The 26,165-nt window shown below is 46.2% G+C and overlaps 1 protein-coding gene across 6 annotated transcripts in view; it reads right to left on the minus strand.

Moving 5' to 3' along the window:
- Nucleotides 1-26,165, minus strand: part of PAG1 (phosphoprotein membrane anchor with glycosphingolipid microdomains 1) — a 159,572-nt gene that overhangs the window by 14,498 nt on the left and 118,909 nt on the right. For 5 of the 6 annotated variants that reach the window (XM_070802747.1, XM_070802742.1, XM_070802746.1 and 2 more), the window contains 5 exons: nucleotides 12,333-12,540; nucleotides 10,659-10,710; nucleotides 7,496-7,592; nucleotides 4,798-5,399; nucleotides 151-210 (listed from right to left, as the gene is read on the minus strand). In XM_070802747.1, the coding sequence (XP_070658848.1) occupies nucleotides 151-210; nucleotides 4,798-5,399; nucleotides 7,496-7,592; nucleotides 10,659-10,710; nucleotides 12,333-12,457 (936 nt within the window). In that variant the 5' untranslated portion in view covers nucleotides 12,458-12,540. Of the gene's footprint in view, nucleotides 1-150; nucleotides 211-4,797; nucleotides 5,400-7,495; nucleotides 7,593-10,658; nucleotides 10,711-12,332; nucleotides 12,541-20,249; nucleotides 24,892-26,165 lie in introns of those variants that run through there. The other variant, XM_070802743.1, reaches the window with a different exon arrangement.

Below are 26,165 nucleotides of genomic sequence, written 5' to 3' on the forward strand. Positions count from 1 at the left end.
CATAGCCAACTCTCATTTCCAACCATAGGCTTAAGAGCCTACTTCAGCTTTCTCAGATGAAGGGTAACAGGACAGAGCGTCTACTTAAGGAAGGAAGTGCTATTCTCTATTACAAGAGCTTCTGGATTATTTAAAAGTAACAAAACTCACCTCTTCTTCTGTGAGAGTTGGGTCTTCTTCCCGGGACTTGTATGACAATGAACTAAGTCTCTGTTAGAACGAAATAAATCAAGAGAAGAGAGTTTAAAGTCAATAATTTAACCTTTTTTTGGGCATATGCTTTGATGCAACTATATACAAAAATGTTTTCAAACGATTCTTAGACAAGAAACTATTTTCTACAAAGAAATTATATAAAGGACCTCAGGAATAAACACATAAGTATGATTTTACATACCCAGCAGTATTACATTAGATAAATTTCTTCTAATTTTTTAATTTGAATCTGTAGGTACAGAAAAACCAAATGATTATGATTACTGTTTCAATTCCTAATTATCACTGAAGGATTGATCATTAATGAAAGATTGAAAAATTGACTGAAAAAAATACTATGGTGTTTGTCAAATCCCTAAACTTTTTATTTCTAGTTTGCATGAGTTATCAGGAAGATTCTTAGGTCATCTGGAAACTTTTCACAACTAGTGGAGAAATCAACTCACATTTTCTGGCCTCATTTCTTGATGATTCTTGATGATTCTTGATGATTCTGGCTCTGGATTCACTGAATCTCTAACACCTCTCCTGCCTGAATTCTTGCTGATTTCAACCGACCTGTATCCTTCCAAACCTGCACCTACTCCTTGACCTCCCTGCACCGACCGTGCATCCTTGCCCCACCTCCCTGCTCAGTATGCACCTCAGACCCCTCTTAGCCTAAACCACAGCAGCCCCACTATCCCATCTCCCTGCAGGCCCCTTCAGACCAGCACTCACTGTTTACGCCTACTCCTCCCATAACCCAGTTTAACAAGCCTGCAAAACTGTGGGGCCCCCAACCACTTTTTTGCACGTCTCACTTCTCCTCCGCCTTCCTTCCTACCCTATCAAACTCAAGCTCCATGGTCGGCCATCACTGTCATACTTTAAGAACTCCACTCCCTTCCTGGTCACTGGAGAACTCACCCCTCAGATGAGTCCTTAAAGCTGCTCTGAATCTTCCTACACCTGCTACTACCCGCTGGCCCCTGCTTTCCTAGCTGCCTTCTTCACATCTTCTCCTCTCTCCCCGAACCCCCAACACCTCATCCCTAGCTGAGGACCTTGAGAAAACTGAAGGAATCAAAAGAAATGTCTATAAACTTCTACCTCTCCCATCACACCTCCAGTCTCTGCATTCACACGTCTTCCTTCCTGTCCGTTGCCACAAGTGAACTTTCCAGGCTCCACTTTAAGGCGATCCCTTCCTCCTGTGCAGGAGACCCTGACCCCTTGCACCCACTCGTGGATATAAGCACCAGCAACACTCCATTCTGTCTACATCAACTTTCCCCTCTATGGAGTCATCCCCATCCACATAAAAACAGGCTATTTATCTATTCTAAAACCCAAACCAAACCAACACACCCTTCTAGTTCTGTTACTAATTCCATTATAGCAAAACCTCTTAAAAGAGTTGTCTAAAAAAAAAACAACACTCAATTTTTCTCTTCCTATTATCTCTCCAAACCCATTTCAGTTCAGTTTCTGCCTCCTAGATTCCAAAGAAACTGCTCTCGAGGAGGACACTGATGTCCACCGTGTCACTGATCTCTCCTGACCTCTCTCCTGACTCACCTGCTGTGTGCTGCAAGGTCACCCCTTCTTCCCCGAACACTCACTCCTTGGCTTCTAGGACACTGGATTTTCCTGTTTTTCTCTCCTGTTTTCCTCTCTTCTGCTGGCTCCTTTCTTTCCTGGACCTGTGTCCTTAGAACTCTTCAAGTCCCCACTCACACACACTCATGCAGTGATCTCACCCGATGTCAGCTTGAAAAAACTAATTTCTGCTGCTGACTTCCAAATGTACAAGCCCAGCCCAGGCCTATCCTTGTAAGCCTGCTCCTCCATCCAGCTGTTCTCAGATGTTGCTTCTTGGATGACCAATATCTATCTCAAACCAATATGTCCAGCCCCGAACTCCCAAATTTGCTTGGCCCACAGTCCTTCTACTTCAGTTTATGGCAGTCCCACGCTTCCAGGGGCTCAGGCCACACCCTGGATTCATCACTGTTTCCTCATCCTTTCATCCACATCTGGCCCATCAACAAATCTCCTGGTTCTAGTTTAGTGTCTCCTGTTACTTCTGCTGCTCCTACCCTGTTCCAACAAGTGTTTCTTGTCTTGCTTATTAGAATGGCTACCCAACTGGTCTCCTTGCTTTCATTCTTCACGGCTGAATGTCAACTCCATCAGAGGGATCCTTCTTAAACCCAGATGAAGTCATCCTGCTCAAGGCTTTCAAGCGACCCCATTTTATTCAGATTATAAGCCAAGGCCATACAGGGTTGGGCCCCCAGTTAATCTCTCTTTCAACTCCTCTTAGCCTTGCTCTCTCCTCTCCAGCCACACCTATACCCTCTTCGTCCCTGGAGAGGCTGGGCATGCTCTGGCCTCAGGGCCTTCATACTGGCCATTTCCTCTACTTCATTGGCTCTTCCCCTAAAACATGAACCAAGTCACTCTCTCAACTCCTTTTAATTTTTTGTTCAAATGCCCCTTTGAACAAAGCCAGGCATGCCCTGACCACTCTCCTTACAACTGTGCTCCTACCCAACTTTCTCAGTCCCTCAGATTCTGTTCTGATTTTTTTCCTTTATATTTTAAAGCCTTCTAAGATATACTTTTGTTGTTCAGTCACTAAGTCGTGCCTGACTCTTTTTGAACCCATGGACTGCAGTACGCTAGGCTTCCCTGTCCTTCATTATCTCTTGGAGTTTGCTCAAACTCATATCCATTGAGTCAGTGACGTTATCTATATAATACATATGTATATATGGGGCTTCCGTGGCCGCTCGGATGGTAGAGTCTGCCTACAATGCTGCAGACCTGGTTTCGATTCTTGGGTTGGGAAGAGCCCCTGGAGAAGGCAATGGCAACCCACTCCAGTTCTTGCCTGGAAAATTCCATGGACAGAGGAGCCTGGTGGTCTACAATCTATGGGGTCACAAAGAGTCAGACACGACTTAGTGACTTCATTTTACATATAAGTATTATATAAAAAATATACTTTACTTACATACATATTTATGTTTTTATCTTCTAACTAAAATGTAAGTGCCACAGGGGCAGAGATTTTTGTTCATTTATCTGCTTGTTCACTAGTGCATTCCCAGCACCTAGATCTTGCAGCTTACAGTGGAAAAGCTCATTAAAATCCTTTTGCAAATGAAAGCATGAATATTAAGCATTTTAAGTTCTCCCAATCACTTAAAATGAGAATGGTTTATATGGAAACGATGGATCATTCATCCCTATATTCCTACAGAAAGGTAATCTGGTTCCCAGATGGGTATTTCCAGTTTCTAATGTGACATCTGGAAAATTGCTTACTTGGCAGTGGTTAGACAATCAACTCTCTTATCTATCAACTGCTTGAAAGTAAAAAAAGGTTTAACTGTTTTAAACAGCATAAACTTCACATTAGTTTTATTATCTTTGGTTATACAAAGGGCAAAAAATTGGGGTGCATTTTTGCCTTTAACAAATATGTTCATAAACACTTCATTGCTGTTGTCAACGGCTTACTTCATGGGTAACATGAAAAGCTGAAATGCATTCAGAGAACACTATGCAGAATGACCCCTTGGAGTAAGGGCTTTCCAAGTGACGCTAGTGGTAAAGAACCCACCTGCCAATGCAGGAGACAGAAGAGATGCAGGTTCCATCCCTGGGTCGGGAAGATCCCCTAGAGGAGGGCATGGCAACCCACTCCAGTATCTTTGCCTGGAGAATCCCACAGACAGAGGAGCCTAGTGGGCTACAGTCTATGGGGTCGTAGAGTCAGACACGACTGAAGCGACTTAGCACGCACATATAACCTTAGCCAGGGCTCCCCTTTGGATCATGAACTCCACAAATTTTCTAAGGCTGCTATCGACTGACTAGCCCCTACTTGGCCTTCCTACCTGAGAAGAGAACCCTACTGTTGTCTCTGCAGAGAATAGAAAATCCCAAGGTAATGCTGATAGCTGGACATGAGAATTCCAAGCTATTGTGGCTCAGATGTCAGCTCATGGGACACACAGAGAGAAGGCTCAGGGATTCTTACTGCATTTTAGAGCTCTGTTGAACATCTAAAATTAAGAGTCACAGGTTATTGTTTAGAAATTGTTGTTAAATAAAATCTCTTATGTGACTCCTATTAAAGTCTATACATAGCCAGATATGCCCAGAAGCACCTGTGGGCTTGTTCCTGGGCTCTGATTTCTGGGACCTTGGGTGGAGGGGCGGGAATCACCCCACTGCTTGGGATGGCGAAAAGTAGAAGAGGCTAAATGGGCAGCAAAGTCTCATCTTTTTCGTTTTTGGCCTTCAAAATGCAGAAAATAATACTTGGCCTCAGTTAGACATGATGCAAAAACTGAAAAATATCCAAGATGCCAAGGCAGAAATATTTTGTAAGCATGAGTTTTCAGTATTTTATTACTTGGAGGGGCAAAAAAATTCAAACACAGCTTACATGAAAACAGCTGTTACCATTCAATACACGTGAAGGTGTCAGCATGTATTTCTTAGAATACCATGCAAACAAACGCCCCAGGTTTAGGTAGATTCCCAATCGGGACCAAAGCTCTGAAACAAATTGCAGGAGCCCACCTTGTTGGTTTCACTGGTCCCCTCAGCGGCTCCCTCTTCTCCTGCTTGACTCTCTTCCTTCTGAAGGTTTTCATTTTCGTCCAGGAGTTTCACGGGGACAGGAGGCGGGGCCTCCTCTTCTGGATCACATGAATTTCCAAGAAGAATCTCCGCATTGACACTCTGTCGACACTTTTTGTTTCTGTCCACCGAGGCATACTCGGCAAAGTCTGTTCTGCTGTTGGCCTGCGGCCCCGGAAGCTCTTTCACACCGGAAGCAGACTTCGACCTACCGCTGTGGCCTCGACTTGGCTGGGCAGCTGCCGTCACCTCCTTAATTTCGTTCACGGTTTCATACAAGCAGTCCTCCACCATGTTTTCTTGCGAGGAACTGTCCTTGAGCACTTCATAGGGTCCTTCCATCCCCAGAGCCTGGTCCCCATCTGCACTTCTCCCATTGTGCATCGTGTCCACCGAGCTCTCTGGGGGAATTCTGGGCAACTCTCGACTTTGATGACATTTCGGCTTCCCTGTGCTGTCCTGGGAGTCCAGTAGATCTGAAGCCGAGGTCTGGACTTCCTCATAATGTTGCATGCAGGTCACCGTGCTGTCTTCTGAAAGAACTAAAGCAGCAGGAATATTAAAAGTGGAGAAAGACACTTCCTTATAGAACTATTACAGTGACTTGGATAATGTCAAGTGAAGTGAAATCAAGGTGCTGGCTTTTTATTTGACTTGAGGTTGCAAACTGTACATGATGTGACTGTTAATGGAAATCTGGGCTTCCCTGGTGGCTCAGTCAGTATAGAATCTGCCTGCCAATGCAGGAGATGCAGGTTCAATCCCTGGGTTGGGAAGGTCCCCTGGAGAAGGGAATGGCCACCCACAACAGTATTCTTGCCTGGAGAATTCCATGGACAGAGGAGCCTGGCGGGCTACAGTCCTTGGTGTCGCAAAGAATTGGACACAACATCTGGGGAAATTGATAATGGATCTCTTGATCTGCGAAGTTATCACCACCACCCACTGTGTTCTGAATACTTAATCGTCATGGAGGAGGTGAGCTTTCGCCCTCTGGATTTAGACATTTGTGTCCTGGTAGACAGAACCGGCACTGGCGTCTGAAGACACAGTGTCAATCCTGACTGCCCCACAGCTTCCTGGTCTATAAATGGAGGTAAGTGGATTTGCTACCGCAGGTGAAAGCAGTCTGTAAACTGCACCATGGAAATGTAGTTGTGACTTCTGTCAGCATTCACATCAGGCAGTGAGCGTGTAGATGGGGTGCCTCGGACTCAAACCAAAGGTTCACATTACAGATCCTTGGTGCATAGACCATAGATCTTAGGCAAATTAGTAACTTCTGTGTGCCAGGCAGAATAATGCACCCTTAGGTGTCCATGTCCTAATCCCTAGATTCCGTGAATGTGTTCCGTCACATGGCAAAGGAGGAATTAAGGACAAGGATAAACTACCTACCTGCTGACCTTGAGATGGGGAGGACCCTGGGCATCCAGGTGGGCCCAGTGTAATTAGAAGGGTCCTTATAAGTAAAAGGGGCTTCTCAGTGGCTTAGACAGTAAAGAATCTGCCTGCAATATGGAAGACATGGGTTTGATCCCTGGGTGGGGAAGATCCCCTGGAGAAGGAAATGGTAACTCACTCTAGTATTTTTGCCTGGAAAATTCTGTGGACAGAGTAGCCTGGTGGGCTACAGTCCATGGGGTCTCAAAGAGTCAGACATGACTGAGTGGCTAACACCTGTGAGTGAAACAGGAAGGAGAGTCAGAGAGGGGCTTGATGATGGAGAGAAAGGCCTGGACCAATGCGGGCAGCTTCTAGAAGCTGAAGCAGGCGAGGAACCAAATTCTCCCCTAGAACCTGGGGAGGAAATGCTGCCCTGCTGCTATTGGGCTGGACAATACTTACAGATTTTAGCCCAGGGAGACCCGGTTCAGCCTCTGATACCCAGAGCTGTAAATTAACCTATGCTGTTCGCAGACACTAACTTTGTGGTAATTTGCTGCAGCAGCAATGTTTCAGTTGCCTCATCTGTAAACTGAGGACAGTAATAATCTCCATCTTACAGAGCAGTAGTAATACTAGTAATAGTAATCTCATAGGGTAACAGTAATCTTACAGTTGTTAGCGTACACAAGTTCATAAACATAGAGATCTTAGAGCGAGGGCACACAGCAGCCAACTCATAGGTACTAAATTTTCATCCAAATGATATTTTTTTTTTGCTAAAACTGGCAGTAATACAAAAGGAGAGCAAGAACACATTTCCTAGTTTTTTGAGCTACACTTTCTTTTTTCATGTGTGAACGGTTTATTGAAAGGTGTAAGAAATACACTGGATAATGTAGCCAATAAAGTCTGCATTAATAAGACAGCTTCAAATATGTGACTGAAGCCAAATCCTGCAGGAAAAGTCTGGAAAACAGAGCAATCAACAGGCCTATGAGTTATCTCAGCCAAGGGACAAGGGACCCCTCCTTGTACCACTCATTGGTGAAGGGCTGCCTTGGGGAAGATATTAATTCCCAGGTACTTCTGTCCAGGTCACGCAGGCAAGTGAGCCGGTGTTATAAAGAAATGATGATGGTAATCATGGTGGTGTTCTGAGCTACATTTTCTGACCTTTCTGAGCTACATTTCTAGTTCTTTCGCAGGTAATAAGGCCTGCCTGGAAAGCTGGAATTGTGACAGCACTTACTGTCTCCGTTGGTGAGTGCTCCGTTCTGCTCGCTGCTAGGGGGCGCATCTGTGGCCAGGCTGGTGACAGAGCGGCTGAACATCTCCTTGTCAGAAGGCTGCAAGAACAAAGGTGCCAAGCGAGTCAGACTGCGGGGCAGAGGGGAATAGCCATGCCTTTTTGTTGTTGTTTTATTTATATTTATTCATTTGCATAGCCTGTGGGATCTTAGTTCCCCAGAGTCCTAACCACTGGACCACCAGGGATTTCCGTCCATGGCTTTTTCTAAAAATTAAAACAGCAACAACAAAACCCAAATCTGCTACTTAGATGCAAATTAAGTGAAATGAAATGAAGTTGAGTCCCTCAGTTGGACTAGCTGCATGTCAAAGGCTCAACAGCCACACGTGGGTAGTGGCCATTCTGTCAGTGCAGCCGAGCCATCTTGGTAGAAGGTTCTGTTGGACAGAGCTGTCCTGGGAATCTCCTGAGGCTGCCACCCACAGAGTTTTCCTTCCCAGATCACAAGTGGGCTACAGCAGGTCGTGGGGAGCCAGTCTCCTAGCTCAAGGCAAGGCGGGATGGGGAAGCCCCAGGGCTGATCCGAATCAGCACCAGCAGATAGCGGCCTCATCTTTCTCCCAGAGATGCTGGAAATGTCACCCTTTTCAGAGGTGTGTCATGCTGAGGAAAACGAGGGAAAACATCACCTTTGTCATCTGAAGGGAAGAGTCTTAAATCTGATCAAAGATAAACGTCACTGACATCCGAGATGTTCATCATCAGCCAAGTCTCCGCTTGAAGGTTTGCAAAAAATGTTGTATGCTAAAGCTTAGGTCTGCAAACCTTCCTTATTCTCACAAATTCAGGACCCTTTTGGGGAAGAATGGCATTGATCGTTTTTTACTGGGCTTATTGGCGGAAGTGGACAAGGCTGAGCTACAGTTGGAAGTAAGTTGCTAGATCACGTGTTTCTTGAAATATGCCGCCCATCTCATGTAGCAGCTGAATCACTGCTGATATGGTCTGCTCCCCAATCCTGCTCATGGAGTGCATGCAGGACCCAGGTAGGCACACCCGACCGGCTCCAGGAGTCCACACAGGAAGTTCTGATGTAAATAGCACCACTTGGCTACCTGGCTTCTCAAAATCTCTGACTCCTGACTGGCAACGAAGTAATAATAACACAGAGGGCTTCCCAGGTGGCTCAGTGGTAAAGAATACACCTGCCAAGCAGGGGACACAGGTTAGATCACTAATCCGGGAAGATCCCCTGGAGAAGAAAATGGCAACCCACTCCAGTACTCTTGCCTGGACAATCCCATGGACAGAGGGGCCTGGTGGGCTATAGTCCATGGGGTCGCAAAGAGTTGGACACGACTTGGTGACTAAACCACAAAAATAATAATAGAGTATGGAGCTCACATTCCAGAAACTTACAGGGAATCAACTCTTTCAATCCCATGAAAGGGGACCCCCTTTCCCCTGGGTCACCCCTGGACCTGCGTGTATGTGAAGCTACAGCAGAGGCGCCACCTTCTCCCCCGCCTGCCTTCTGGGTGCAGTCTAATAGAGGTGCTGGGGACAGGTGAGAAGTGGGGACACAGACAACCAGAGACTGCCGTGGGGGTGACAAAGTGAGGGTAAGAGGGAGGGCGGTGCTGAGAAGCCGGGAAGAGGTGGATGGGTGAGCCTCCTGCACACAGAGACAAAAGGGAGGACCCCCGGGGCTCCTAGGAGAGGAGACTTGACCACTTCGTTGCCCCGGCTGGAAGAGTTCCCACATTCACAGGGCAGGGCGCCTGGGACTGGAGACGCCTGCTTCGGGGCTCGGAACCTGACTGCTGGCTGCTTTTTTTACTCCAGACCTCACCTCCAGATCCCTCACCTCCAGACCCCTCACTCATCCATCGTTTCTCTTTGCCCCTTCTTCCTTGGACAGATTTACAGTTGTTCTTGAGAAATTACATCTAGGAGAGGAAGCAACTTCATAGTTTTATCCTGCGTATATGAAGGCAGGGGCTTCCCTGGTGACTCAGCAGAAAAGAATCCACCTGACAAGCAGAAGATATGGGTTCAATCCCTGGGTTGGGAAGATCCCCTGGAGGAGGGCATGGCAACCCACTCCGGTATCCTTGCCTGGAGAATCCCATGGACAGAGGAACCTGGTGGGCTACAGTCCATGGGGTCACAAAGAGTCAGACATGACTTAATGACTCAACAACAATGTAGCGACTCAACAACAACAATAGGAGGGTGGCCCACCCCCAGCTGTTAGTATTGTTCAGCCAGTTAAGGGCACAGGCCTGAGCGGAACAAGGTGGGACCAGGACGCTCAAGCTGCTCCTCACCTGGGTGGATCCCAAAGGCCCTTAGAGCTTGTCAGGACCCTGTAGGACACAGAGCAAGAAAACTGGGCCAGGCTATCTAGGATGCTGGGGGTCTCAGGCTCCTGCAACCTTACTGATCAGCTGTTATGGGTTGAGTTTTCATCCTCCCCAAATTCCTGTAGTGAAGTCCTAACCCTCAGTACCTCAGAACGGACCTCCTATGGACTCAGGGTCGTTGCGGATGAAACAGGTTAAGATGAGGGATGAGGTCATATCAGAAGCCTTCTAAAAGGGGAACTTGGACAGACATAAATACACACAGAGGGAAGATGGTATGAAAAGTCACAGGGACAGATATAACAGTGAGGGCAGAGTCTTCAAGCATCGCCAAGGGCACCACTGGAAGCTAGGAGAGCAGCCTGGAACACACGCGCCCTCATAGCCTGCTGCTACCGTGATCTTGAATTTCTAGCCTCCAGAACTGAGATGATAAATTTATTATTTAAGCCACTCAGCTTGCAGTCCTTTGTTATGACAGCTGTGGCCAACTAATGAACCAGCTGGAACTGGGCAGAGGCGAAACAGAAACATCCCTGCGGTAAGCTGGGACTATCTGAGCATCTTTCGAGCACTGGTTGCAAAGAGCCGGACACAACTGAAGTGACTGAGCATGCACACAAGCTAGCCATGGGGAGTATAAACCTGCAGCACAAGGGTTCAGCCCAGGCAGCCAGTTAACTCTGGCTGAGTTGCTGCCCTCAGCTTGTAAGCTTGCAGGGACCTGCTTAGAGAAGTGGCTGATGCCTCAAAGGGCACATGCGTGTGCACACACACACACGTGCACGCACACTCACCACATTCATCAGGTTCTCATGGTCCCCACTGTGCGGTCTTGGCTTCTTTTCTCTGAAACAGAAAAGGAAACGTGGCTGTAATATCCACAGTGACACCTAAAATCAAACACACACTCCCCTTTCCTATCCAGACTGTATCAACACTTAAATCTCTCTTTTAATAAAGAACTGAGTTTATTTTACTGAGAAACCAGAAGCCAGACAACTTACCCCTCCTCTGCAGGCAGCAGGGTCTGAGGGGGTCAAGTCCTAGCAAGGGGCTGGGCAGCTCTCTTGCCCCCACTTCCTCCAGGAGTAGAAAATACAAGTTAACAAGAGGACTGGGGGCAGTTTCCTGAGCAGAAACTGTTTATATCTAGAATACTGGGATGATTTCTTTTTTAATTTTTATTTTTTAAGGAAGTCCAGACAATTCTCATGTCTTCATTTTCCTTAATTCAGTCTTTGCAAAGTCACACACTGCCAGGGGATTGAGAAAATAAAGAAAATACAACTTTTGGCTTGTTGGGAAGGGTACATGCTCTCAGGATGAGTCATGTGTACTTCCAGACTATGGAAAAGTCCATCCAGTAAAAATAGAATTTATTTTTACTCAGGACAGGCTAAAGAAAGCCATCAGTACTAGAAGCTACCTTTCCCATAGATGTACAAGGCAACAGTGACACCTAGTGGGAGCATAAATAATTACAGAGACAGGCCCTCCCAGGCCCGGAAGAGTTGACACTCCTCTCCTCTTGGGTCTTGTTTCTTCAGCCAGCTGGTCTCTCTCCAGCTCAGGAGACCTGGGTCCGAACCGGCACTACTTGAGTTCAGGGACTCCAGATTTTCTCTTTTTGACAGAGATTTCAGTGCAGGAAGCCATATCCGGACTTTTAAATGACACTTGGCAACTCTCTTCCAAGGTTATTGAGAAGAGTTCGGAAGAGGGTTGGCTGCCAGCTGGTCTGCACTGGCTGCTCCAGCAGCAGCCAACTCACCAGAGAGTGGCATATGTTGTAACAATGTCTGAACACCTGGAAAATCACTCTGGCTTCAGAAGGACTCTGCTTCTCTCCAAGCAAAGATCTCCTTTTTTTTTTTTTTTTTTTGGTGGGAGGGTTACACATTTTATATGAAGGAGTCAAGAGAGAGAGAGAAGTGTAATTCTAAAATAAGACAAGATGGTTATTTCATACACAGAATGGTTCTCTTTTAGAAAAATCTGTTTCTTAAGAAACTGCAGTTCTAGATTACAAGTCTTTAATAAAATGACCCCTCCACAGTTACAGAGCAGCAAAAATTCTCAGTAACTCTCAAATGGTAGCAAAAAAGAGTGTGTTTAATACACATGGTACTTAGATTTCCAAATGTCCACAGATGGAGAAAGACAATATAAATTTAGACATGGGTGTGCTCATGTTAGAACAGAAAAAAGTTCCTTCTGGGAAGTTTCATATATAAGGGCTTTCATATATAAGGTCTCTTCCAGTTGCTCCCCAGGAAAACCAAATATGCCTTTCATTGAGCTAATAAAAAGTGTCCTGGGCCCCTCTGCAGGAGAGAAGGCAGTTAATCACAGGAGTGTCTGTGAACGTCTATGCATTGGGATGCCATCCATCACAGGCTTTTTAATACAGAAAGTCTTCTAGGTCCCAGGAACGTGTTAAGGCTCCAGTAGACACATGTCACTCTTACCTGTTGCAACTGGAACACAGAAGGATGAGGAAGGTGATGAGGAAGAAGGTGGCCACGGATGCCAGGCTCCCCAGCAAGATGATCTGTGTTTGTCCCTCGATCAGCAAGCTTCCCTCGGGTCCCATGGTGGGGGCGGGGAGTGGCACGGGCTGCTGGAGTCAGTCAGTCCTTCCAAGGTGGCGACATGGGGGCAGAGGGTGGCGTCTTCCTGCAGAGAGAACAGCTTGTGTTTTGACACCTTCTCAGGAGAGGTGCTAGAACCTGGTAGCAAGTTCCTGTGGGGGAGGGGCTAGATGAGAGAGGGGGCTGGGGGCGAGTCTGAGCAGATCAGGGAGGTGTGTACAGAACGCACTGGACTCGACCTGAAACCAGTACCCCTCCGTGGTCTGGGCTTTTGTTTTCTCACCCAAAATGCAAAGCAGGAGTGTGTGGTGCCTAGCTCTGTGTTTTGAGGCCACAGATGTTATTTTTGTAAGTTTGGGAGATGCATTCTTAATGTTTTCAAGTAAGACTCCAAGTCTTGTTAATTATTATTTTTCACCTTTAAATATTTAAATAAATGCAAAATGTTTCACCTGGAGAAAATCTGCTGAAAAAGAAACAACAAATAAATACACGTGTATTTGGATTCCTTTTGTCCACAGAACACTGTAAACCATTTATTACAGCTTTCACAAAAACGTAGTTTGCTACGTTTTTCTTCCCCACTTGAATCCTCAACTCCCCAAGCCTGCTTCTCTCTGAAGGTTTAAGGTCAATACAATTAATGACATAGACAGTCTTTATATTCACCTTCAGAAACAGTTACCTGTTCTGAGCCTATGACTTTATTTTCAGGGCTGGCTTTCATGAAAGTTTGTAAGCATTCAGTAAGTCTACTTTCAAGACCCTGGAGGAAAGTCTGTGCTGAGAACACATCACCAGCAGCAAAGAAGCCTAGTTACAAACAACTACAAACCGAGGGTAAGAGCTGTCCCTAGGACATTGTAGTACCTGGCATTTAGTACCTGGCACATGGGGCTTCCTAAGTGGCACTAGTGGTAAAGAATCCGTCTGCCAAGGCAGGAGATGTAGGAGATGCAGGTTTGATTCCTGGGTCAGGAAGATTCCCTGGAGAAGGACATGGCAACCCACTCCAGTATTCTTGCCTGGAGAATCCCATGGACAGAGAAGCCTGGTGGGCTACAGTCCATAGGGTCGCAGAGTGGGACACGACTGAAGTGCTTAGCACACATGCAGTCAAGTGCTTTCCTCATTTAATCGCTGACACAAGCCTGTGAAGAAAGCATGACTAACTCGCATTTTTCAGACAAGGAAGCTGAAGTTCAGGCACTAAGTTCCCCCGCGGTGTTGCCAGACTCAGCGGCAGCGGAGGACCTGAGTCCAGCCAGCACTTGTGGCCTCTGCCCCTAGAGGGCGCTCCTTCTCACTGGGGGCTATTGCTCCCAGGTCCAGTGAGTTACAAGGCTTCTAAATGAAAACAGCCAACGAGCTTTGTGAAATATTTTAAGATTTAGATTTTGAAAAATAGAGCACTATTTCAAATTAATGATTTGCTTTCTCATCAGAGCTTGTTAAAGAACATTTGCTTCGATCAATTCTAGAACATTTCTCACTTACACAGCCTTAGCTTCATTGTCAAGTTACGTGAATAAAGTCACCAAATAAATATTTGTGTCATGACAATTCATTAGAACTCAAAACACTTTTTAATAAAAAGGCTGGTTGATATTTGCATTTCCATTTGCTCCTTGACAGAGCTGGGACTATGTAGCCATCCACTGAGCAGCTACATCAAGCCTGTACCTGGGCAGCTAAGGGAATGCACTGTGGTTCAACGGGAGAAAACTTGCTCCAGGTGAAACATTTTGCATTTATTTAAATATTCAAAGGTGAAAAATAATAATTAAAAAAAAAGCTGGGGAAAAAGAAATTGTAAGTATGCAGAGAGAATTCTAGGAGATGAAGCTGACTGCTTTCTATATGGCCTTAAACCAACATGAACATGTCCTACAGGTCCATAAATACGTAAGTGTACAGCTTCCTGGGTAATAAAGAACTGCATTCTTCCTGCATCGGTTATGTACTATACCTGTGGACACTGCACACGTACTGTCACGGACGGTCACGTTGCCTTTGCCTGTTTGCCCCTGGACAGCTATAACTGAAGAGCACTTCTCTTATGATTCGTTGCAATAATGAATAATTCACTTTAAACTCAGGCTACAAATTGGCATCAGAGTAAGTTATTAAAATACATTCAAGCAAGCACATAAATCAGTAAATGTTTATATCCAGGTCCATGCGTGGTGCACTTTAAGAGGCACAAACAAAGAAGATCTGTTGTGCAGGCATTTGTGTGTTCCTTCTTTCATTTGCTCACTCATTTGTACAATGATTGATCAGTGTCTATTGATAAAGCGCTAGGTCCTTAGAAAATAGTTTCTTTAGTGAATTATTCAAAAGCCACATATCCATCCAGCAAGCCCCTCTCTCATCTCTGTGCACGTTTCTCTTTCTCTCTCTCAACAGGGGGAGGCGATAGAATATAATATGGTGCTTTGCCTCACAAAGCAGTATGGGGAGGAGGATGAAAGCAGATTATTACCAGCGACTGAATAAAGGATGTAACTCACAGAAAATGTATCAAAACTCCAGGCTCACTACCCTTCCACTAGAATCTGCAGAAAAGCTTCTGAAAGGGAAAGCAATACTTTTTCCAAAAGTTCTCCTGGTGCACAGAAAAAATGCCACAGTGAAAAGAAAGATCTGGTGTATTTCTGAGTCAGATATTATAATACACTGTAATCCCCCAAGGCAAGGGCTCCGATTGTGTGGGCGGCTTTCACCTCTCGGAAACTTCTGCATGCAACTGAAGGAGCCGCACAGGTCACAGCCCTGGTTGGGAGTGTGGCGGGAGCCCCTTCCTTTGCAGGGGCCAGCAGTGTGTGTGGGAGGTGTCTACACACATATGACTTCTAGGCGGGGTTATTCTTCTTTTAGAGAAAATCCACACCACTGTTAACTCTTGTCTCCTAGTCTCTTTCTGTTTCCATAATTCTGCCCATTTCTTCTGGCTTATCTACAGTTGAGACACGACCGCCTCCCCGCCGTGGGCGTTCATGGGCTGTGCTCTCCGGTGTGCAGACAGACCACCTCTACCCCTCCCAGTGTGTAGATAGCCCATTCCTCCCCCACCTGTGTAGATGCACATGCTTGGCTTCCATGTTCCTCCTTCCCAGTGGGGATGAGAGTGGAAGCCCTCTGCTAATGGTTCGGGGCTTTCCAAGAAGTGGAATGGACTTTCCTGCACAAGGCTGGGCCCTCACACACTGGTTTCCCTGAACTTAAATGCAGGGAGCAGGGGTCCTTATGTAGCTCATCTTGAGTAGCGGAGCCATCCGCACCCTTACCAAAGGTTGAAGATTTCTCTCAAGACGGGGAGAGAAAACAAGGCACAGTCTCTGGAAAGTAAGGAGTCACCCTGAAAAGGAATGGTCCCGCAAGGAGTGAGGCTTTCCTATACCTTACACTCTTTGCCAGGGTCCACATGGAAAAGACAGTCCAAGGCTGATGCTGTCACTGGTCTTGGGGACCAGCTTCTATGTGTGTGGATGTGTTTAGTCACCCAGTCGTGCCTGACTCTTTGCAATCTCATAGGCTGTAGCCCGCCAGGTTCCTCTGTCCATGGAATTCTCCAGGCAATACTGGAGTGGGTTGCCATTCCCTTCATCCAGGCGACCTTCCAGGGGTTGGACCCACGTGTCCTGCATTGAAGGTGGATTCTTTACCATTTGATCCACCAGGGAAGTCCATGGGGACCAGTTTATTCTCTCCTAATTCCTTCATCAAGTAAGATGTCTCCTGAGCATCCTGAATCAAGCCATATCAGCAGAAACACATGAACAGTTTGGGGTGCTCTCTCATGATTTTTTTCAAGGAGACATTTAAGCCTATTTCTCTAATTCTCTTCCTACCTATCACAATAAAATTACATTCAATTATAGAATGCTGTTTCTTCAAACAGCATCCCATTGTCAGACCTCATGTGTAAATATTTTATGAGTTATTCAACATAGGGCAAAGCAGGACCATTCACTGACCTCAGTGAACATTTATTAAGACACCTGAATGTCCCACTAAGATGTGCTGCAAAAGATCATATTAGTGAAATAGCAGATTTAGCCTAATAGTTGTACATCAACTCTTTCTCTCTTAGAATAGGCTTTACTGTTTGCTGCACTGATGCACCATTCATGACCAGCAATAATTACAGTATTGCTCTTTAAGAGCTTCCCAGGTGGCTTAGTGGGAGATGCCAATGCAGGAGATGCAGGTTTGATCCCTGGGTGGGGAAGATCCCCCTGCAGAAAGAAATGGCAACCCACTCCAGTATTCTTGCCTGGAGAATCCCATGGACAGAGGAGCCTGGAGGGCTCCAGTCCACGGGGTCATAAAGAATTGAACACGACTTAGGGACAGAGCACACACATGCATGCGTGCATACCCACCCAGCCACCCACCCACACATTGCTCTATAAGAGGCACTGGGATCCTCCTACCCCTTGACTTCAGACTACTGTGGGAACCTGTCACTTGGCCTTAAAAAAGGTCGGTGCTTGAGTTCACAGGACTTCTGTTGGGGATGTTTTTTTTAGAAATTGTGCTGGTTAACTATTTTGGACTGAAAACTCCAAAATTTCTCATACTTTTATATCCATTCATTTCTTGGTTTAATCAACAAGCGATTCGATCTTGAGAAAAACCCAAAGCCTTTTATTTTAAAAGCACATGCCACTTTCAACCACAAGGGGGCAGTGTAATTCTATTCTCGGCCCTAATCAGCAGGCTTCTCCTGGAGAGACCCGCTTTTCTTGCTGTTGGTGCCTCTGTTGAACATTTTAATTGTCTTCATTAGCCTAGACCATCAGCCACTCCGATCAAGTCCAATTAAGGAAGAAAAACAAAAACTGGGTGAAATGAATGAAAGTGTTCTCCAGTGTTCTTGCCTGGAGAATCCCAGGGACGGGGGAGCCTGGTGGGCTGCCATCTACGTCGTTGCACAGAGTCGGACACAACTGAAGTGACTTAGCAGCAGCAGCAGCAGTTAGATTAGCTATGGCTCCTTTGAAGCCGGCTGAGGTCAGTAATGATGGTCATTATCATTTTACAGCTGTCCTAGTTGACTCATAATTACACATGATGGAAACCACCTCCACGCACGACCCCTCACTGATGCTGAAATAAGGAGATCGAGGACCCATTCCCATGGATATGCCTCCTTCCTGGTTGTCACCAGGTGTGGGAACCATGCAGTAAAATGGCACTTTACAAGCAACAGATCAATCAGACACATTTAACAAGCGCTGAGGACTGAAATCCTCAGCTGGGTTTCTGTCCCATGAAGCAGGTGGAGGTGCACAGGCTGCGGTGGCAAGAACCCCTCCACGGAATTCTCCCGTTCCCTGAAAGACTATGAAGCTAAAGTATCTGAATTGAGGTCACTTTCCCTTCAGACTAAAGGGGCCCTGCTGTCGGGAAGCTGTGTACACCGAACACAGGAGAGTCAAGCAGGACTGCTGTGAACAAGGAGTCACCTCAGGCAATGTCTGCTGTCCATGGGGGCCCTGCTAAGACCCAAGGGTCTCTGCCAAACCAGTTGCTGTAAAGATCATCCCGCTTCTGTCTTTCCCTGAGTCAGGGGGAAACACACCCAAAGAGCGCAAGACAGCAAAGGTCTCCAGGGGGAGATTTTCTTGATGGTTTTCCCGAATCATTTCACCATCACTCTGGAGCAGTATCTTGACATTTCTTCCTTCAGCAACTTGGAGCACAAGAGAAACACTTGACGTCAGCAAACTGGCCCTGCCATCAAGGTTTGCTGCTGCTGCTGCAGGAAGACCGGAGCGTTCATCTCCAGGGCAGGTTATCAATCTTGCAGGCCATCTGTCAGCCTAATCTGATTTCATCCTGTACACACCAAACCTATTGATCCCCACAGGAAATGGGAAATCTGACCCTCTGAGGGGTGTGTGTGTGTGTGTGTCTCATTTCCAAAATACACTAAACTTACAGAATATAGTTTACTGCTTATCAAAGTCCCGCCACCATTTTGGTTTTGCCTTGAGAAAAGCCAAAAGGCAAGTGACTTTGGTGGTTAAGGAATGCCTTCTAAGGTTATTGTTCTTCATACCCTGACTTGGAAACCAATTCCCAAGGTTCATTTTTTATTTTCAAACATAAATCTCCTGAGAGAACCGGAGAGGAGGAAAGGGGAGAGGGAGAGAGAATGATTTTGACAGACTGGGTGAGGAGCGCAGGTAAGGGGTCTTCAATTTGCATAAGCAAGTCTTAATGGTCTTTTTACAAAGTGTGCAGTTGGACCTTTCAGCTCTATTTCTTCCTGTCTTGCATATTTGCTCTGCTGATCTGAATTAAAAGTTCACTGAGGGCAGACACATATCCATCTCACATCCCACCATATTCTCAATGTCTCCATGAGCTGGAATATAGGACCCAGTCCAGAAATTTGTACATTTCTGTGAAAGGAAGATTCCCCACCTGACTCTCAAAAGGCAAGTTTAATGAATACTTTATCAGGTCAGGAAGAAAAGGAGAATTAAAAGAGATGAGCACACCAAGCAAACAATTAAATAAGCCAAGGGTTTAACTGGCAAACCCTCAGTTCTGGAACGAACAGAGACACCTGCCTTCTTTGTACTCTCACTGAAGCACCTGGATGGTTCTTGACAAAGGCCTTCAGAGATGGTAAGAATTAGAAGAAGACATTCTTTTTCTCAGTCTTCTCAAATGAAGCTGAGGGATAAGAGGAGTTCAGAAGCCAGCCAGCCTGCCTGCCTGCCTGGTGGGGAATCTCCATGTTGCGGCCTCCATCCTACACACAAGCAACTGGCTTCTCCCCACATGCCCCCTCAGGGCCCGGAAGGGGCCAGGCTTGAAATAAAAAACATAGCCATCTCCACCGTGTTCGTAACCCTCAGGTGTCCACCTGGCTGGGACAAGCACAGACAGGTGAGGATATGGGAGCCCTGCCATCTTCCCGGAAAGCTCAGCTTCACGCTATAGTGACTGGTTTTCAGTACCGGAGAGAAGAACACTCATTCTCTGCTGGTTTGCCCACTGCTCACTCCCAGCCTCCTCATCGTGGGCCTTCCTTCCAAGCGACCTAGAGCACTTTGCAGCCCTGGCACCATCCACTTTGCTGGAGACCGGTGTTTACACACAGGGCTGGTTTACAGAGATGAGGACTTTTATTTACTTCTATTTTAAAAATTTATTTTGTTAAAGTACAGTTGATTTACAGTGTTAATTTCTACTGTACAATGGAGCGATACAGATATACACACACACACATTCTTTTTCATATTCTTTTCCATTATGGTCTATCCCAGGATATCAAATATAGTTCCTTGTACTACACACTAGGACCTCGTGGTTTATCCATTCTCTATATTATAATTTGTATCTACTAATCCCAAACTCCTAATCCACCCTTCCCCACCCCCTCTTCCCCCTTGGCAGCCACAAGCCTGTTTTCTATATGAGGTCAGGACTTTTAGATCTCACTCTGTTAAGCACCACGTTGCACTTTTTATTTGGTTTCGGATGCTTGGGTGATTCAGCCACTTTTTTTCATAACAGTAAAAGACTTGGCCAAGAAAAGCCCCGCAACCTCTTTGTTGAGAGGTTCAGAAATTCACCACGTGACATAAATGCCTCTCAAATCCTCCACTCATGGATCATGATATTTAAAAGATCAGATTCATTGTAACACTTGGACTGAGGTTGGACAGCTAATTACACATGCTATAGTATCTGTCACATCCCAATTAGCTTTTACCAAGCCCTCACCTAACCCGGCTACTGCATGCGGACTATACAACAAAGGATGCTTACCCTGGGAAAAGGAGCTCTTCAGGATGGAAGAAGTAGAATTTCAGAGATTAGACTGAATTTAAGCCACGTCCCAGAGGAATCCTAGTTCATAGTGCTGGCTTCCTTGTGAGTTAGATCAACCACACCCTCTGATGTACCCGGATGTGAGCACGCTGACTTAACATTATGCCCAGGCACTAGCAAGACGGCAGCTCGACTTACTCCTCAGTGGTTAACACGTCAGGGCCATCTTTTACTCTCATACTTCCCAAATTAAAAATTTTTTTATTTATTTTTGGCTGTGCTGGGTCTTTGTTGATGTGCAGGCTTTTCTCTAGCTGTGGAGAGTGGGGGCTACTCTCTAATTGTGGAGTGCTCGCTTCTCATTGTGGTGGTGGCTTCTCTAATTGTGGAGCATGGTCTTAGGGCATTCAGGCTTCAGAGGTGAGACACACGGGCTCAGCAGTTGTGGCTCCCGGGTTCTAGAGCACAGGCTCAATAGTTGTGGCCCACAGGATCTTCCTGGACCGGGGATCACACCCATGTCTCCTGCACTGGCAGGCAGATTCTGTACCACTGAGCCACCAGAGAAGCCCTCATCTTTCCTACATTTTACAAACATTAGGGATTCTTTAGATTATAAACTGGTTAACAAAATATGTTTCATTGACTTCTAGAAAGCAAAAATCTGCAAAAAACATCCCTGCAGGTTACTTGTCAGTGTTCCCGGAAACTACTTAGGGCTGGGGAGACAGAGGCTTGATCAGAATGAGTCAGAACTCGTTATTTAAAAATGTATGTTCTCAGGGCTCATCATCAAGGCTTTCTGCTGGAAGGGTGTGGGCAGTGTGTGCAGATACTCAGGGAGTATGGCTCCCCAAGCCCCTTGTAGAAGAAGCAACAAGGTCATGGTCTTTGCAGAGCAGAGCTTCTCAAGTGGGGGTCCTGGAGCAGAAGCCTCATCATCACCTGGGAACTTGTTAAAAATGCAGAATTCTGGACCTTCCCTGAGGCTTATGAGTCAGAAAGTCTGGGGTGAGGCTGGGCGAGCTCTGCTTTCGCAAGCCCTCCAGGTGATGTGATGCATGCTGAAACTGGAGAAGACAGTTCTAGGACAGTACCTACTGCAGACAGAACACCTGGGGATCTTGTTAAGCTGCAGATTCTGAATCCTGTAGGCTATTATTATTATTTTTTTTAGTTTTAATATTTTTTAATTGGGGCTTCCTAGGTGGTGCTTGGAGAAGGAAATGGCAACCCACTCTAGTATTCTTGCCTGGGAAATCTCATGGACCGGGAAGCCTGGAGTGCTGCAGTCCATGGAGTCGCAGTCGGGCACGACTGAGCGACTGAACAACAGCAACAGGTGGCGCTAGTGGTAGAGATCCTGATTTTTGGGTTGGGAAGATCCCTTGGAGGAGGGCACAGCAACCCACTCCAGTATTCTTGCCTGGAGAATCCCATGAAGAGGAGCCTGGTGGGCTACAGTCCAAAGGGTCGCAAAGAATTGGATATGACTAAAGTGGCTTAGCTGGCACCCCACTCCAGTACTGCTGCCTGGAAAATCCCAGGGACGGAGGAGCCTGGTGGGCTGCAGTCCATGGGCTCGCTGAGGGTCGGACACGACTGAGCGACTTCACTTTCACGCATTGGAGAAGGAAATGGCAACCCACTCCAGTGTTCTTGCCTGGAGAATCCCAGGGACGGGGGAGCCTGGTGGGCTGCCGTCTATGGGGTCACACAGAGTCGGACACGACTGAAATGACTTAGCAGCAGCAGCACAGTGGCTTAGCACACACACAGCCACACAATTGAAGTACAGTTGATTTACAATGTTGTGTTAATTTCTGCTACACACAAAGTGACTCAGTTTTATAGATATATATACATTTTTCATATTCTTTTCCATTATGGCTCATCTTAGGATACTGAATATGGTTTTCTGTGCTATACCGCAGGATCTTGTTTATCCATTCTACGCATAGAAGCTTGCACCTGCTAACCCTGACCTCCCACCCCATCCCCAACCCTTTCCCCCTTGGTAACCACCAGTCTGCTCTCTTGTATTCCTGTGAATCCTGCATTTCTACATGGCTCACAGGCAAGGTCTAGGCTGCTGGTCTGAGGGCCATGGATGAGTAATTCTAGTGCAGTTTCCTCTTCCTTAACTAGGCTTGAAGGGTCATCCAACCAGATCCCTGTGCTGAAACCTGACCTTCATCTTACTCAGAGTTATGTGAGATGAGGTCAGAGCTCCAGTGTCTCTGGAGCCTTCTTGATTCCCACAGAAACACCCACACACAAGGCCACTCTCTCCAGAGTCTAATGAGATGGCAGCGAGTGGATGAGTCGCTGGTACGTGGAGTCACAGACCCAGCTCCCACTCCATTCCTTCCCAGAGCGTCGCTGTGTGGCCTGAAATGAGCCCAAACCTCCTGTGCCTCCGTTTCTCTTTCCGAAAAGTGAGGTCACTTTTAAGGTTTCTTTCCGTCTCTGAGATCCTTTTATAAAAGAAGTTGGTGATTCCTAAGTTCTGAGACACAAATCCTCAGTGGGATCAATAGTTTCAACTCCCCAGGAAGCACAGTCTTAGTGATTCATGGAAAACATGACGAGGTCACACGTGTCTGGAGGGGACATCACGGGTGGACTTTTTTCTGGCTGCCCTGAGTCTTGGTTATGGCACGTCCTTTTTCCGGTTTCAGGGTGTAGCGGCTTCTCTTGTTGTGGGGGCACGGGCTCTAGAAGGGCTCTGAAGTTTTGGTGCACAGGCTTACTGGCCCCATGGCATGTGGGATTCTAGTCCCTGATCAGGGATTGAACTTGTGTCCCCTGCATTGGATGGTGGATTCTTTTTTTTTGGAAAAAACAAAACAAAACTTTACTGAGTCACAGCCAGCTGTAAATGTGTCACTGTGAGAGCATGTGGATGGTGGATTCTTAACCGCTGGCCCACCAGGGAAGTCCCCCTCATGTGAGGTCTTTAAGGTCAGTGTCCAGTGTCAGAAGTAAATTCCAACAACCCCTGAAACATCAACAGCACTTCTGACAATACTGGGCTTCCCAGGTGGCACAGCAGGTAAAGAATCCACCTGCCAATGCAGGAGAAGCAAGAGAGGTGGGTTCGATCCCTGGGTCAGGAAGGTCCTCTGGAGGAGGAAACGGCAACCCACTCCAGTATTCTTGCCTGGAGAACCCCACAGACAGAGGAGCCTGGCAGGGTATAGTCCGTGGGATCACAAAGAGTCAGACGCGACTGAGCACGCATGCATGCTGGGAACACCAGCACGACACACTGGCTGTAGGGCTGACGGGGAAGTCTCTTCATTTTTTCATTAATGTCCAGTTGATATCTTTACACATTTACAATTCATATTTATAAAAGCCTTTCAACAAAATGCGAGGATCAAATCAAAATATGAAGATGGGCACACACAAATATGGAAAGAGAAGATGCTGCTGCTGGAAGCTGCAGAGGCTTTTTAAGGCATTTGTCCCGAATTAGGAAAATCTTACAGAGAAAAGTTTGAAAGTGATCCATCTAATTTCCAGTCTCAGTATTTGATAAGCCTGAGGTGCTTCCAAAGATGACACAACATCCTGGAGACTTTCTCTGTCTCTATTATTAAAGATGCTCAGCTCTTCGCGTTGGTTTCATTGGTCTCTTGACCACCAACAGTTCTTACTCTTTGATTCTAAGGCACAAGCTGTATTTTACTCTTTGACACTCCGTAATTCATTGAATGAATAATTAGTAAATATCTACTCTGATAAGCACTGCTTCATCTTCAAATCACACCTTGAATATGAGATGACACTGGTCTGATGCAATTCAGTGGTAAAATTCAACTGGCAAGAGGTGAAAAATCTCTAGAATTAAGTCCCTAATACATAGGGCTTCCCTAGTGGCTCAGATGGCAAAGAATCTGCCTGCAATGCAGGATACCTGGGTTGGATCCCTGGTTGGGAAGATTCCCTGGAGAAGGAAATGGCTACCCACTCCAGTATTCTTGCCTGGAGAATCCCATGGACAGAGAAGCCTGGTGGGCTGTGGTCTCTGGGGTTGCAAAGAGTCGAACACGACTGAGCAACTAACACTTTCATTTTCCCTAATACAGAGATATATTTTGATCAAAGATGAAAAACAATTTACCACTGAATTCCAAGCATGGGAAGTTAGGAAAAAACAGAGCCAGAAGGCCTTCCACTTCCACCATGTTGCATGAGAAGCCACATCTAGTGGTAATAATTGTAGCGTGATTCTGTTCGGCTTGACAGCAGAGGCGCCACCGCATCAACGCAGCTGCAGTGCCCTTGGACTGATGTTGTTTCAAGCTGAGAACTGCCCTCATTGTGTCTGGTGGATTCCAAAGACAGCCTTTGCATGCTCACAGGGTGGACAGGACCGCCTCTGGGCGCCCACGCACACACTCATCACAGTCAGGGTCAGCCAGCCACTGAGAATGGGTCAGATTCAAGGACCCGGGAGGGCACCTGTAAAGAGTACCCCCCATTCTGCCGACCCCTCACCCGGAATGGAGGAAAACGGCTTTCACTTTACAGTTAAAGCAAAGCTTAAACAAAAAAAAAAGATGTTCAGGAAAGAAGTGCGCATGCATTTAAAATCCCATTGAGGCATACGTGATGGAGCGGAGCAAGTCACCTGGGGAGGAGAAAGGAGGGAGGAAGAAGGTGAGAGGGCTGAGGGCAGAGAGCAGACGCACTGCGTGTGGAGGGGGGCGAGGGGAACAGACTCAGCACTTTCCTGGAAATTCTTTTCTGCTTTACCACTTTGTCTACAGCTGACCTTACTCCATGGGTTACTTTGGGAGTTTAATATGATGTGTGTGCATCCACGATACTTCAGTACATCTATTTTCTTCTCCTCCTTTGCACAGTTTTGGGAAGTTAACACTCTGTTGATGGAGGTAGGGGAGGTGAGTGTGCGAGAATAAAAACCCCTGTGGAGATCCTGTTCTTACTAAGTGACTAAGCATGGAAACTGCCACGTTCTTTGGACGAGGTCCCTGTTCATTAAAAAGGCGTAAATATCATGACAGCCAAACACACTTTGAACCAGATACAAAAGGCAATATGGAGTATTTAAGAAAATGTGGTAAGAAGATTTAAGATGTCACACACAACACACACCCCCACACACAACGGACTATTACTCAGCCACAAACAAGAACGAAATAATGCCATTTGTAGCAACATGGATGGAGCTAGATATTATCAGGCTAAGTGAAGTAACTCAGAGAAAGACAAATACATGCTATGGCTTACGTGTGGAATCTAAAAAATAATACAAATGAGCCTATATACAGAGTAGAATCAGACTCACAGACAGAGAAAACAAACTTACAGTTACCAACACGGAAAGCAGGGGTTGAGGGGGAATAAATTAGGAGTTTGGGATTAACAAAGACATACTGCTAAGTGTAAAACAGATTAGCAACAAAGATTTACTGCATAGCACAGAGAAGTAGAAAATAATCTGAAAAAAAAAAAAAACCCATATATAACTGAATCACTTTGCTGTACATCTGAAACTAACACAATATTGTATATTGACTATATTTCAATTGAAAAATCTTGTTTCAAAATAAAAGGCAATAACGGGTAAACTGCAGGATCCTGAGTAGAGACATGACAAGTATATCTCACTTGTGAGCACGAGAATATTTTCTCAACTTTGATGGCGGAGTTTTCTGCCTAGGGCCCTACTGAATGAACAACTAGCCTTGACTGGTATCAGAGGGCGTGGCCTCCAGGCCACCTCCATCTATCAGCCCCATGGGTCTCACGTGGCTTCCTTCTCAGGTCACGTGAGAGCATCAACCATTGTACAGATCCCCCTCAGGACTCCTCAGTCCTGCTCACTACCCCTGGGACATGTGTTACACTGCTGATGCCCAGGCCTGACCCTCAGATATT

This window comes from Bos indicus, chromosome 14, assembly GCF_029378745.1.
Source record: "Bos indicus isolate NIAB-ARS_2022 breed Sahiwal x Tharparkar chromosome 14, NIAB-ARS_B.indTharparkar_mat_pri_1.0, whole genome shotgun sequence".
Taxonomy (NCBI): Eukaryota; Metazoa; Chordata; class Mammalia; order Artiodactyla; family Bovidae; genus Bos; species Bos indicus.